The 13,325-nt window shown below is 39.1% G+C and overlaps 1 protein-coding gene across 2 annotated transcripts; it reads left to right on the top strand.

Moving 5' to 3' along the window:
- The first annotated feature begins 3,797 nt into the window (after positions 1–3,797).
- On the top strand, positions 3,798–11,705 carry LOC580176 (probable serine/threonine-protein kinase tsuA). 2 transcript variants are annotated; one of them, XM_780249.5, is made up of 7 exons: positions 3,798–3,930; positions 5,157–5,193; positions 5,739–5,871; positions 7,951–8,051; positions 8,868–9,040; positions 9,539–9,693; positions 9,932–11,705. In XM_780249.5, exons 1-7 carry the CDS (start codon positions 3,845–3,847, stop codon positions 11,428–11,430), a joined length of 2,184 nt encoding a protein of 727 aa, XP_785342.3. In that variant the 5' UTR covers positions 3,798–3,844; the 3' UTR covers positions 11,431–11,705. The 2 variants fall into 2 exon arrangements, with proteins under 2 accessions (XP_785342.3, XP_030850533.1); XM_030994673.1 differs by lacking the exon at positions 5,157–5,193 and having other exon boundaries at positions 3,806–3,930.
- The last annotated feature ends 1,620 nt before the right edge of the window (positions 11,706–13,325 follow it).

Genomic DNA, 13,325 nt, shown 5'->3' with positions numbered 1-13,325 from the left:
AATAATCATTTCGTCTACTTATTATTTGGTCTAATGACCATTTGGGCTAATAACCATTCGGTCTAATTTCCAATAACTACTCACATTTTGGTCTATTGCATTTCTTCAAAGTGTATACTGTCAAACACAGCCAGTATGTGCATGGGTGAATACACAAACACGCACCCATGGCGGAGAAAATGTATACACACTATAGATTTGTTACTATCTAATTATTCAAAACTTTCTCAAAGTTAAAGGTATACCAAGTTTTGGTATGGGGTCATGAAATTGGTTCAAATGAACAAATTGGAAGCACATGCGATCCTACAATATTCAATGATCGTTGCCGCGGTTGAAATCGAGTCTAAAGTTATGAAATTGTAAATAGTACACTCTTTATGTTGTATAGCTCCCTCTCAAGGTCTAGATATTAATTAAGCTTTAAAAAAAATATTTCTTGACTAAAATCGACCGATTAGTATTCCTGTTTGGAAATTTTATATCACAAATACATATTTTGACATTTTCATGGTCGCAGCTACCACTTCCACATTCACAGGGACATCCAAATATATCAAAATTGTAAAGAATCACTTTCCATCCAATTTTAAAATTTCACAAAACTTTGTTTTACCTTTAATTTAAGTTGTCTGTAAAGGTTTTTAAAAATCATTATGCTGCATGTGCAATAAAGTAATAACATTATATAGGCTATTGCACTTTTGTTCAAAGAAGATTTGGGTTTTTTGTCTACGAATATCATATTAAGACAAAATGTGAAGGTATATAGAATATGTACATTTTTTCAATCTTGGATTTAAAATTGATGTACCGTATGTTTTCCCATTATTAGGCCTACTTCATTATGTTACAGGTAATCAATGTGGTATACGTGGTAGCGTGTAGATCAATACGGTTCAGCATTTACTCAAGACGATCTCCAGTTGCATTGATATCAAGTCGGTATCAAATGAAGAGAGTTTCTTAGATCCGACAAGTAGAGGTAAATACTTTCCCTTATGATTATGCCCGATCAATAATTATGTAAAGAATAATTGATCAAAGTGTAGTGTAAAGGAATGATCAAATGTTTGTATTGCGAATAAAATAAATAAATGGTGTCTCCGTTATTTTATGTTTGCCTCCTTTCTATAGTTCCCTTCCCGTGCCCAATTAAAGAGAGACGCAGTTCCATACTCGAAGCTTCTTCATTTCAATTTAATATATAAGTTTTCAACGTTAAAATCCATTGGTTAAGGCCACATTCTTGAAGACAGTAATAACGGTGATGCTATTAAAGTTATATACTGCCTATCAAATAATTATTCATGCCCCTAGGCCCTATCTATAATGGGGCGCGCTCAGCGACTGCTCCGAGTTGAGCGGGAGACGGAGGTCTCAAAAGCGATGCGATGGATGCACTTGTGCTCTGGGCCCGATTCAGCGCGCGTACGTTCGTCGTGCGGCGGGCGGCGGGCGTCGAGCGAGCGGCAGCGTTTGGTTGATGATTCCATTTTACACTACAGTTCCAGGTATCTTCTTTTTCATCATTCTTCTTCTTCTTTTCTCCAGTATTAAAAAATTAAGATATTATACTTATTATATTATACAGAATTTGATAATGGATGCAATTGGTAGGCGGATCCTGGATTTGCCGATAGGGGGGGGGGGGGGGGGCCTAACATTGGGAAATCGCGCCGACCAATATCGCTCAATCGGGAAGGGGGGGGGGGGGACGCCGGGCCCGTCGGTACGCCCCCCCCCCCTGGATCCACGCCTGCTACATATATGCCTTTGAGGCCAAAATCTTAAAAGTGGGGACACTTTTAGGGATTTTGTAATACAAAATCATACCATGTCAGGGATTTGTGCAAAAAAAAAGTATTCCAGAGCGGTACTTCCCCGTTTACCGTATTAGGCGAGTACCCACCTCCCCCCCCCCCCCCCCCGGGTCAAAACTTTAGACATTGTAATATTATGATTGCAATGAAATAAGTATGTATCCACAAAGGATTAAACAAGTTATGTTAAAATATGTACATGTAAATATGGAGACGATTGGGGCGAGCATTGGCGAATAAACCCGGTAGAGCAGTGGAGGAGGAGGGCCGGGGGGGGGGGGGGGGTCACGTTTCACCATCAAGCTCCCATGCAGCCTTCATAATTATGTGCCCTCAATTTCCCTTATTCCTCAAGTTTGTTTAAAGTTTGGGTTTATAGCCCTGCTTGACATTGCAATGCGTTCTCAGTTTTCTGAGAAAATAACCGAGAACTGATACTGCTCAATGGCTCGGAAATTTTTCTCCGACAAAAAAAGCGAGCATTCCTCGCCACTGTTTTCAGTGCCAGTGGCGGATCCAGGGGGGCACAGGGGGCATCTGCCCCCCTCCCGCCCCCCGCCCCCCGCCCCCCCCAAAAAAAATATGCTATTAAAAAAGCCCCCCCCCCCTCCCCCCGCTTATTCAGCGGCTGGCTGAGTCGTTGCGATTTTTTGTGGACTAACAAATATATATATATATATATATATAAACTTACCCCCCGTGTGCCCCCCGGGGGAAGAAATTCCTGGATCCGCCCCTGAGTGCAGGCAGTTGTGTAGGTCCCTCGGATGGGACGTTAAACGGAGGTCGCATGTATAGGCCTACAGTAGTGATATCATTTTATAAAAGTTTCAGACTAGACCATTAACAAATTAAAGTTCACTCTTAGAGTAGACCGACAACCTGTATATGAGACCGACAAAACAAACTAATACAATTTTACAAAAATTATGCATGATGAAATGTAAAAAAAAAAAAAAAAACAATTTCCGAAGGCTTGGCGTCAATTCAGTGAAGTGACTAAAAGTATTGTGTGAGGCATCGCCTTTGATTCATGAAGAGATTTAGGAATCATGCACACGGGCCATGTGATATGCCTATCCCCCCCCCCCTCCCCCTCCTTTTCTTTCAGTTCTTCTTCTTTGGATTCCAATTTCAGATTCGAATTTCATCATCCGTAATCAGTAAAAAAGAAAATGGCCTAAAATGGTCAACCATAACAATATAATAGGCAAGACAAATCATCAATATATACAATTTTGCGATTCAACTGCATTATATCATATTTATAAACAAAAATACTTCTCTTTCTTCTGGCTTCTTCTTCTTTTTCTTCTTCTCCTTCTTTTTCATCTTCAAATTTTTTTTTCTTTCTTCTCCTTCTTTTTCATGTTCTTCTTGTTCTTCTTTTTCTTCCCTTTTACTTCCTTTAGTTTCTTCTTGTTTTCTTTTTTTTAAGTTCATTTTATCTTCCCCTTCTTCTTTCCTTCTTTTTTCTTCATCTTTCCTTCTTTTATCTTATACTTTTCTTCTTTTCTTCCCTTTATTCTCCTTTTCTTTTCATTGTTGTTCTCCTTTTTAATTTTTTAATTTTTCTTCTATTTTTTCTCCTTCTTTTTCTTCTTTAAAAAAAATTCTGGCTTCCGAGTCCTTCTTCTGTCTTCTCCTTCTTCTTCTACTTCCGCATAACAAAGTCTGATATAATTTTTTTCCGTAGAAAAAGTATCGAATTTGAAAAAACATAATATATTTTCTTTTATGACTGATCAAAAATGAAGGAACTTCCTTCTTTTTTTAACGTAAAATACAAATGAACAGGCGCAACATAATTATTAACCTCTCTCGATCCTCTGAACTTCAGAAGGCGTGACCACAACATACACCTGAATATGTAAACGCGTAAATTTGCCAATGGAGGCTCGAGCAAAGCTCAATGCAAAGTATAACGTGCGATATGCATGCATGAAAATTCCCCTATGTGTTTTGTACGTACATGAGAATTAGAATTAGAGTGGTGTTGCACATGGTGAATATCGTGATGCATGTCGACAGAGAAATTCGAGATTTTTCTGGTGTCCCAAATTTCTACCTCTTGGAATAACACATTCACAAGAAGTACAACTGAAAGGTAATTACAGAAGAATAAAGGCAGAGTAAGTTTTTTTTCTTTGAGAAATTTAAAGACGTTTTTTTCTAGACCAACCAGGTCAGCTCGAGCTGGAATTTGGAAAGTGGGATCGCCATCCGCAAAGGTCTGATTTCAGCCAGTGAGTTGTAGACTGCCATGGCTGCCAATTTCTCTTTTTATTTAATCTCTGTTTTAAAATTATGACATTACTTATATTTATTGACTAACAATGAACTTACATTTGGCACAATATTAATAGATATGTAGAGTCTAGCAGATCAGAAGCATCAATCGTCAGCTAGCCTCGCCAGTCGCTATGCTACATTGCGGGCATCAGCTCGATCAAATAAAAATGTGTCGATTCAAAAATGATTCTACAATTCTTCTGTAGAGTCTAGACTGTGAAGTGTGATTGGTCTGATACTAATCATGTTGATATAGACTCTACTTGACAACAAATGACAAGTACTCTGTTGACTTCGTTTGATGGGGGCACCATATATTTTTCTAACGTTCAAATGAACTTGCTCCAAATAAATTAACAGAAATTAAGTCATGCCGGGGGCTGGAGTGATGCAAATTGATTTGGCAATGGAAATCTGACTTGATATTGCATAGGTCTAACCTTATTCTAAGTTTTTTAACTAATCTAATGAATTCTCATTGGGGTCTTTACTCTGTGCGTGGTGATTTATGAAATATTTTGATATCGATATCAGTCGTATCACCAACTGAGCTGATCCATTTGCCTGTGAGTGTGTGCGAGTGTGACTGAGCTGTGCATTGTGTGGAGACTGGGGAGAAAAAGAAAACTTCAAATGTGGACGTAATCACCCATTCCAGCACATGACCAGCCTGGTCTTGCAAACTACCTTCACGGCTTCAGACTCGGAGTTAATTGGATATGCCGGAGGGCTCTTCTTTCTCCTCGTTGAAAACACACTTCAAAATTTAACCAAAAATATAAAAGTTTGTTACGGGAGTGATGGAGGTTTTGCTTATAAATCTTAAACTTGTTAACATTTAACTGACAAGTGATATGTGAATTTTTGCATTGCAAAAACTTTTGCCTCTGCCAAGCATTTGTGATGCTGATCATGGCTGGAAATGTTATCCTAAACTTGATTTTGATGTCCTCTAGATCTATATGTCAGTTATTGATAAATTATTGTTATTGAAGATTTTAATGTGGTTTTAATTTGGTACCTTTTTAATTTATCTTTCAGAGGCAGCAACATGACAGAAGAAAGTCCCAGAAAAAGGGTAAACACCAATATCATTTGTATTCTGTCAAAATATATGTATGAATTTGTTGTGTGCAAAAATGTTATACATTGTACCTCTTTCCCTGAAAGTAATTAAACTAAAAAAAAAAAATTGCAGGCACAAATCTTGAGCTCAGCCCAGCTCTGTTGGGGGCAGAGTATGTACAGGGGCTTTAAAATCATAAAGGTTACCATTGGCATTATTTGCCTAGTTTATGATGCTAAGGTCAATATATAATCATTATGGTGCAAAAGTCTAAAAATTTATTTCTTCCTTATTGTTTTTATTTTTTTTTTAAATCTCACTGTATGACCTAAATATTTGGATATGATTCCTAATATTTGTAAATTTTCTTCTGATATTACATTGAGGTCAACATGTATCCACACCAATGAGATGACCCCTTTGAATTTTAATAATTTGTTTTGTAGTTTTCCACTTACGGTGTGTCATTCTCCAATGTAATAAATTAAGTCTGGGCATCAAGTTCAATCTGTACAATACAAGAGATTGTAATTTCTTGTTTTTGTTGTCTTTTGCAGGCAAGACTGTGTGAAGATGAGGTGGATAGCCTTTGTAAACCTGATCTACAGGAACACATCAAGAAACAAGATGAATATATAGCAGAGCTGGAGGCAAGACTAGAAATGAGCGCTGCTAGTACTAGTAACAATGGTAAGAGCACTATGTCACAGCTTGACAAATGGAAGTAGTAGGTGAAACTGTTGGTTCATTCAAGCCTTTACATGTTATAGGGCAATGGCAAATACCTTTAAAAGACATTTCAGAGATGGTCTGCTTCAAAATAGTTAATTGTCTCGTAACTGACCACCAAGACAATTTGATAGCTAAAGAGAAGGTTGAGTTCTGGGATAGGGTATAAAATATTTTGTGAGCTTTTTCATTCTTTTTGTGTTGTTGTGTGAGTATGAAAGAGTATTTTAAGAACAATGTCTCCTGAAAAGGATGGCTCTTCAAATGCCCTTATATTCGAAGTATGACAAGCAACAGCTAAAGGTTTTGGACCACACACATTCATGGCATATGTTTGTGTAGTCCCATGTATATTGTATAGTGCATGTAACTAAGCAGGACTGGGTCAATTCATTATCCTTTTGATGATTCCAAAACTTTACAGTATACTGTATTTGCCGGCGATAAGGCCGCACCGTCACATAGGCCGCACCCCAACTTTGACATTTCAAAAAGGGAACAAAAAACAAAAAACAAAAACAAACGGGAAAAACAAAATAATCATAATTTTCTCGAAAACACTATTTTTTTTTACAAACTGATACCAAATTCATCCATATTCTTATAATTTACCGGAAGTTTAGCTAAAAAAGTGATCGCAGGCAGATTTGGTGTTCGATATACCCCTACCACAATGTACGGTGTAATGCGAAAATGCATGAAATGGAAAAACAAAATGGCGACTTCGGATGGATGTTTGCGGCAGCTACGTTAGACTGTCCCTTCCTTTACTTTTGCAATGCATTGGCACGAACTTAGATCAAGATCTATCGGCAAATGTTGTGTTAGGACGTTTATTTTCGTCTTCATGTCAACAATGCAAGATAAAATTGTCGGTAAGATGTTTGGAAATGTCCTATACCATAGTGGTATCGTTATTTTACCGTTTCTAGTCCCATATGTGCAAATTCGTGTTGGTTTTGACTTTCTTTAAATTTTTTTTTACTCTTTCGTCGTAAAGGCCGCACCCCGACTTTTTGATATTTTCTCTTCCAAAAATACTGCGGCCTTTACGCCGGCAAATACGGTACACCAATACTTATGTGCTACATAATCTGTCTTTTTCAACTGCTTCCACACTGTTTCATTCACAAGGGACTTCATGCTTCTCATACGTCATCTCATGCTCTGTCCATGTTCCAATTTTACACGTTTGAATTTTGTTTGTGGACCACCCTTAGAATAGAGAGTTAGAGACCATAATGTATTATTATTGCAGAAACGTTGACTGTCGAGCCTTATACTTGGTGGCTTAGACAGATTTCTCTTCTGCGTATAGTGATTCATAGATGCTTGCTTCATTCACTTCCTACTGTGTGACTGAAACACCAAGCACTCTGAGACATTCATTAATCTTTCAGTATTCTCTAGACCAGCTTGGATAAAATTAAATTTAAAATTCCTCAATTCACTAGGTGATTTTACCTGTAATCCAGAATTTTACATCATGTCTTCATTTATTTTGATGGTTTTTGTAATTGTGTGTGAATGTGTTGATTCCCTGTGACGTGAGAGCCTGAGAGGTAGCATATGAACATTGCACTAATACTCTGTTCATCGAGCCATTACTCTTTTCAAGTTGCCAAACAGTTAAAAACAAGATGCTAGTCAGATCATTTACTTACTCAGGAGAATACGTGTAGTACAAGAAGTAGGAATATGTAAACTGTAGAGTAAAAATATAATTTTTAGACCATCAGCGGGGTGTTTTTCACAAAGACTCTCACCATTCACTGGCATTGGTCTCTCAAGGGACGTACAAATCATATTCACAAATCTACAGAATTTACATTTTTTGATAGTTCATTATTAAAGGAAAAAATATTATCTAAAGATCATAATTGAGAGACCAGTGGTGCCATAGTTGAGTTCAACTTAAAATCAATCTTAGTCTTTTTTAAACACTTTCAGGACATACATGTACACATGTAGTTATGTAGTTGTTACAACAGTTTTCTTGAAGAATGGATAATGAAGTTTTGGATGATTTCTTGAACACAGGAGATGGAGAGGACAAGGTTCGTCATCTCAAGGCGGCTCGGCGTGAACAGCTTCTGGTCATGAGACTCACCACTAAGGAACAGGAACTTCATGAACTAGCTGTAAGTCATCAAGATCAACTCTTTTGTGTCGTAAAGTTTGATGAGTACAGTCAAACCTGTCTGTTGCAACCACGCTAGGGAAACACAAAAAGTGGTCTTTGTAGACAGGTTCCTTTAGTACATGTTTATGGGAAACAAAATATGTGGTGTTTGTAGACAGGTGGTCACTAAAGCAGGTTTGACTGTAATATGGTTTGCTAGCTCGAGCATGTAACTTCGCGGTGCCGAAGCAAGTATGTTTAATGTAGGCCCCAAACGTAAATCAAGTAGTGTGATGTTTACACTTATAAAATATTTAACAGCTACTGAAACCACCATCCTTGGAAAAGATACTTTATATGACAGACAGGTCTTCAAACAGTTTCACTCACTCTCACTCTCTCTCTCTCTCATACACACTCAGATCTCAATGAACTTACATGTATCTTTCTCTAAGGTCCATGTACCAGTGATGTTCATGCCCAGATAATGCCATACATTACTGTATGTGCTAACAGTCTTCCTATTGAAGCCATTTTTGGACTTGAATACTCTTGTCATCATTGTCATTTTTATGCTTAAGACTTACAGGGATCAGTTAACAGTTTTGAAAGACATGAATCTACATTTGCCAATGAGGTAAACTGGTTCTGGGCAGGAATTATTCCATAAAATGCATGAGCGCTGTAAAGGCAACCATTCTAAAGCAGGGATAATATTAATATAGCGCCAGGAGGGGCAATATATGCCAGACAGGAGTGTTATGCAAGACTCCATTATTAGTAGTAGAAGTACTAGTATTATTAACCATGATACTTGTTTTTTAAATTTCTATAGACTCAGCTTGCAGATAAAACTCAGAATGCCAGCACAGCTCAGCTCCGATCAGCTACAGTGGACCCTGCTCTTAATCTCTTGATTCAACGTCTCAAGAAAGAACTCGAAGATAAGACGACTACTCTTCAGCAGGCACTAGAGGATATGGCAGCTTGGAAGTTCACCCATGACAGGTAGGTATACAGCAATGTTAAAGGGAGTGTAGCCTAACGAGACTACAAGTCTTTCTGGTGGCCTGACTCAGGGCCAATCGGATATAATACGACCATAGACGAGCAATCACGTGCGTGCAACATATGGAAAAACCGAAGCGTGAGGAGAACTTCGGTCTGTTTCACGAACGCTGACCATGTAGAGATTAATTTGCTGACTACCGTTAATCAAGTCCATTTGTTTAGGTGCAGTTGTCCAAAAGAAGAGGTAGATGGCATTAACCAGTATTTGCCACGCTACACTCCCTTTAAATCTAAATCTTAATCTTAATTCTTCTGCTTGCATGCAAATAAACTTATTACGAAGGTTAGAATGGAGGGTTGGATTTAAGACTAAGGCTGAAGGCCCAGTCACACATGACCGTTAATGAAGTGTTTCGACACAACAAATCTTGTATTTTGGCTCTAAAATCCTCTGTAGGAATAACAATGACAATTTTTGTTGTGTGTGTATTGCAGTCAAACGGGGAAGCGTCTGATGGCTCGGTGTCGCACTCTGTTCCAAGAGAATCAGGAGCTTGGTAAGCAGGTGTCTCAGGGGAAGGTAGCTCAGGTGGAAGCGGAACTAGCTCTACAGAAAGAGATCAATGAGGAGCTCAAGACCAGTCAGGATGGTAAGAAAACTAGCCTCTCACAGACCACGTGACCATATATGGTTCCTATATAAATCTGAATGCTGGGGAAGGTTGCTCACCCTTTTTATAGGGTTGGGTCCATACTCCATAGATTCGCCTGGTACTAAACCAGTAGTTAGCAAAAGGTCCCTAACACTGATTTCATAGTGATTTCACAGTGATTGTTTTGCTAATAGTAAACTTCCTTTACACATTTCATTTTGCATTGCTTCAACAGAGATGTATGAGATGGTGATCCAACTGAACGACGAAGGGGAAGGCATGCAGAGCACCATCCTAGCACTGCAACAAGAACTCAAAGACAAACAGATGGAGCTAACCAGATTAACCTATGCTGCAGAGTCGGCTGGCATCCTTCTAACCCCGGTGTCATCAGCTGACATGAAACATGAACAACAGATTCAAGACAATCAGGAGCAAAACATGCAGCCTGAAAGTCCACCTAATATGCAGCCAGGTAGTCCACCTAATATGCAAGACAATGAAGTGGGTAAGCATGTAGAACCTTGTAAAGAGCTTGTAGAACAAGAAGAGGAGAAGAAAGAGGAGGAGGAGGAGGAGGAGATGGAAGGGGACATGGAGGAGGAGGAGGCAGTTGAAAAGCAGATACCTGATGTGAGAACTACAGAATACATAGATGATGAAGAGACGCCCATGGATGTGATGTCTCCTCATGACCCTGGTCTGACGGAGAATAAGAGTTTGTCTGTAGAGCCGTGGTGTAACCCATCCCACTTCGTGGAGTCACCCGCTAGCCCCGTAGAGGAGGAACAACTTAGAACAGCTGAAGAGCCTATCATGGGTGATGGAGAATTCAGGACAGAAGCACCATCCAAGGAGACATGCAAACTACCCAACGCTGCGGATGAAAGGGAAATCCCCCAAATCCAAGGAGGGAATTCCCCTGAAACGACAGACTCCGATGGTCAGTTGTTAATTGAAGACTACTCAACAGAGCAGGATCAGGAGCGAACTACAGACTACAGAGACAACGAGAAGGATGAAGAACCACAGGTCAGGACTCCACTGGAAGAATCATCGTCTCAGGGCAGCTTACCCAGTGAGGATGGTCCAGAGGTTGATGCGGTCAGTTCAAGGACGGGTGAAGAAGGGTCAGGAATCTTGACCCCAGATTTCAGTACAAACGGTGATGAAAACCATTCTGAACCCATTCTTACCATACCCCAAAATAATGGGAAGGAATCGGATAATGGGAGGTTGGTGGGGGATAATGAGAATTGTGATGATGATGATGATGTTAATGAATTGAACACCTTGGTCAGAGATCCTAGTACTTTTGGGGCTGTTAATGAGGGAGGAGAGATCGGCAGCAGTCTCGACGATGAATCCGACAGACAATCCGATATTACCGATAAACAATCCGATATTACTGATAAACAATCCGATATCACGGATAAACCGTCAGACATTCAGACAATCAGCCAGTCTGAAGAAACGACTATTGATAATAATAATGGTTTATCTAACCCGGGGGACGATGGGCTAGACAGTAATATGTCCAGTCCTCAATCGGATCACAATTGTGCATCCGATGGTGGGGAGGTTGTAAGAACAGACAATGTGATTATCAACAAGTCTTTGAATTCAAACTCTTACACTTCTAACAGTCCTGATGAAAGGACTGAATCAGCACAGTGTGAAGAGACCCCAGCTGCTGCTACAAACTCTACCAACCCTGAAGAAATTTCTGTCTGAGTCGTTCAACAATCACACTAGTACACCAGACTTGAAATCAAACTTTAGACGGTGTATCAGAAAATCTATGTACCTTGTTCAGCCTCATGTTTTTTTTATGTTCGATGAAAATGATAAGTTGTAACATGTCATGATAATTTTGGTGCACTCAAATAATCTTTTTTTCTTTCCCTTGTAAAGAGAAACTAATCTATCATTTTTTCAGAGATGCCAACCAGTGAATCCCCAGTGAAATATGAGCCCAGATGCAAGTTTTGCTGTAATAGAGCATTTCTATATTTCCCGATAATAAATGTGCAGCTGTATGGTGAAGCTAGAACCCCTTAACTTCATTATAGGAGGGGAGGGGAGGGGAGGGGGTGGGGGGGGGGGTTTAAGAGCTAAAGGTTATATCCAATGTATATCAGTCATGCTGGTATACACATCCATGGTCAATGTGCAAGTCACAGAAGAGGTACAATCTTAGCTATGTCATGTGTCCCCCATCATTCAAAGGTGCTAAACTTTGATATTCCAATTATTGTGCAGTGTTAGTCACACAATTGTGATGTGAGTTTGACCATTTCGAGATGGAATTGATGACAGAAGTGATCGTCACAACCTTTTTTCTGTATTGTTTTAAAGGTTATTCTAAGAGATTCTGAGATAAGGTATCTGTAAAGAGACACAGACGTGAAATATTTGAATGTTGTCTCTTCATTTATACCATGGTTGATGGGTTAATGAAGATAGCATGTAAGTTGTTCTTTTCCTCATACATGTGTGTTGGTATCGTAATGTTAGATACATGTACACTGGCTTGTGCTGGATTGGAGCTAGAGTCAACGAGGTATAGTTCAGTTAAGTCTCACACACAGCAATCCCATGGCCCCATCAAGAAAGGCCCCCTAGTCTTTCGGAGAGTCTTCTGGGGGAGGTAATGACTGTTCCGTACGGAGCATTGGTGCAAAAATGCAGAGCATTACATAAGGCCTGCTGGCCATAAAACAATGCTATTACTGGTGATGATAACACCTGTTATTGGGTAAACACCAAAATAGTGTCAAATTCCCCATGAGAGCCCACTACTATGCATCTTTTAAGGTACTTTTTAGTTTTTTGCAAGCCATAAGAGTAGTTACTTTGTCCATAAAATAAGTCTGATGCAATTCTAATACACATCAGGCTGTCATGCATTTATTAAAAAATTAAACATGTGTATATATGCAAGTGAAGAGCAATTCAGATACGGGAAGCCCCAAAAGATCTTTGGAAAAATAGAAAGGAACTCAGGAAAAGAAAATTGGATTAGAAAGAAGAAGCTTATGATAAACAATACATGCACAAAATATTTATTTTTATAAATTCATTGTTCAATGACAGGAAAAATGATGCTCACGATTTTGATTTTACAAAGAATACTTCTTGTGGTTTCTTGATCCGAAATTGTAACTAAATTTCCAAGTTGATCAAATACCGTTATAAAGAATTTTCATTTCAAATTTCAAAAGCTGCTGAAAACACCTTTTAAAATAATGTTTTTTGTCCCAACAATTAAAATTATTATTCATTTAGCATCATCTGTGAATGAGAGGGGGGGAGGGGGGGGGGGGTTAGTGATTTTAATCACTGTAGCCCTTGGGTCTTTCCCTCCTTGTATAACTGATTGGAATGTGCAGGTAAACCACTACACCAGGGTTTCCTCCCGCTCTTCTATGAAGAGTGCAGTGGGTTCTTAAAGTACAAAGGTGGCGACTCTCCTCTCTACAAAGGCCTCCATCGAACATCCTTGCCAATGGGTACAGTGTTTTCTCTTGTAACCTTGGCTTGTGCTATGGAACATGGGAGGTGCATTAATACACAACGCAGGCTTTTGTTACGGTATCCACCTGGGTTGGCTTGTAATGTTGAACCCC

Source organism: Strongylocentrotus purpuratus, unplaced genomic scaffold, assembly GCF_000002235.5.
Source record: "Strongylocentrotus purpuratus isolate Spur 01 unplaced genomic scaffold, Spur_5.0 spur5_scaffold_21, whole genome shotgun sequence".
Lineage (NCBI taxonomy): Eukaryota > Metazoa > Echinodermata > Echinoidea > Camarodonta > Strongylocentrotidae > Strongylocentrotus > Strongylocentrotus purpuratus.
The sequence above is the reverse complement of the archived record's forward strand: the minus strand, read 5'-3'. Positions and strand labels throughout refer to the sequence as shown.

Excerpts from the sequence above, each read along its gene's own strand:
- LOC580176 (XM_780249.5), top strand. The coding sequence starts at position 3,845 with ATGTCGACAGAGAAATTCGAGATTTTTCTGGTGTCCCAAATTTCTACC. Across the intron at positions 5,194-5,738 it reads AAGAAAGTCCCAGAAAAAGG|GCAAGACTGTGTGAAGATGA; the intron begins GTAAACACCAAT and ends TGTCTTTTGCAG. Across the intron at positions 9,041-9,538 it reads TGGAAGTTCACCCATGACAG|TCAAACGGGGAAGCGTCTGA; the intron begins GTAGGTATACAG and ends TGTGTATTGCAG.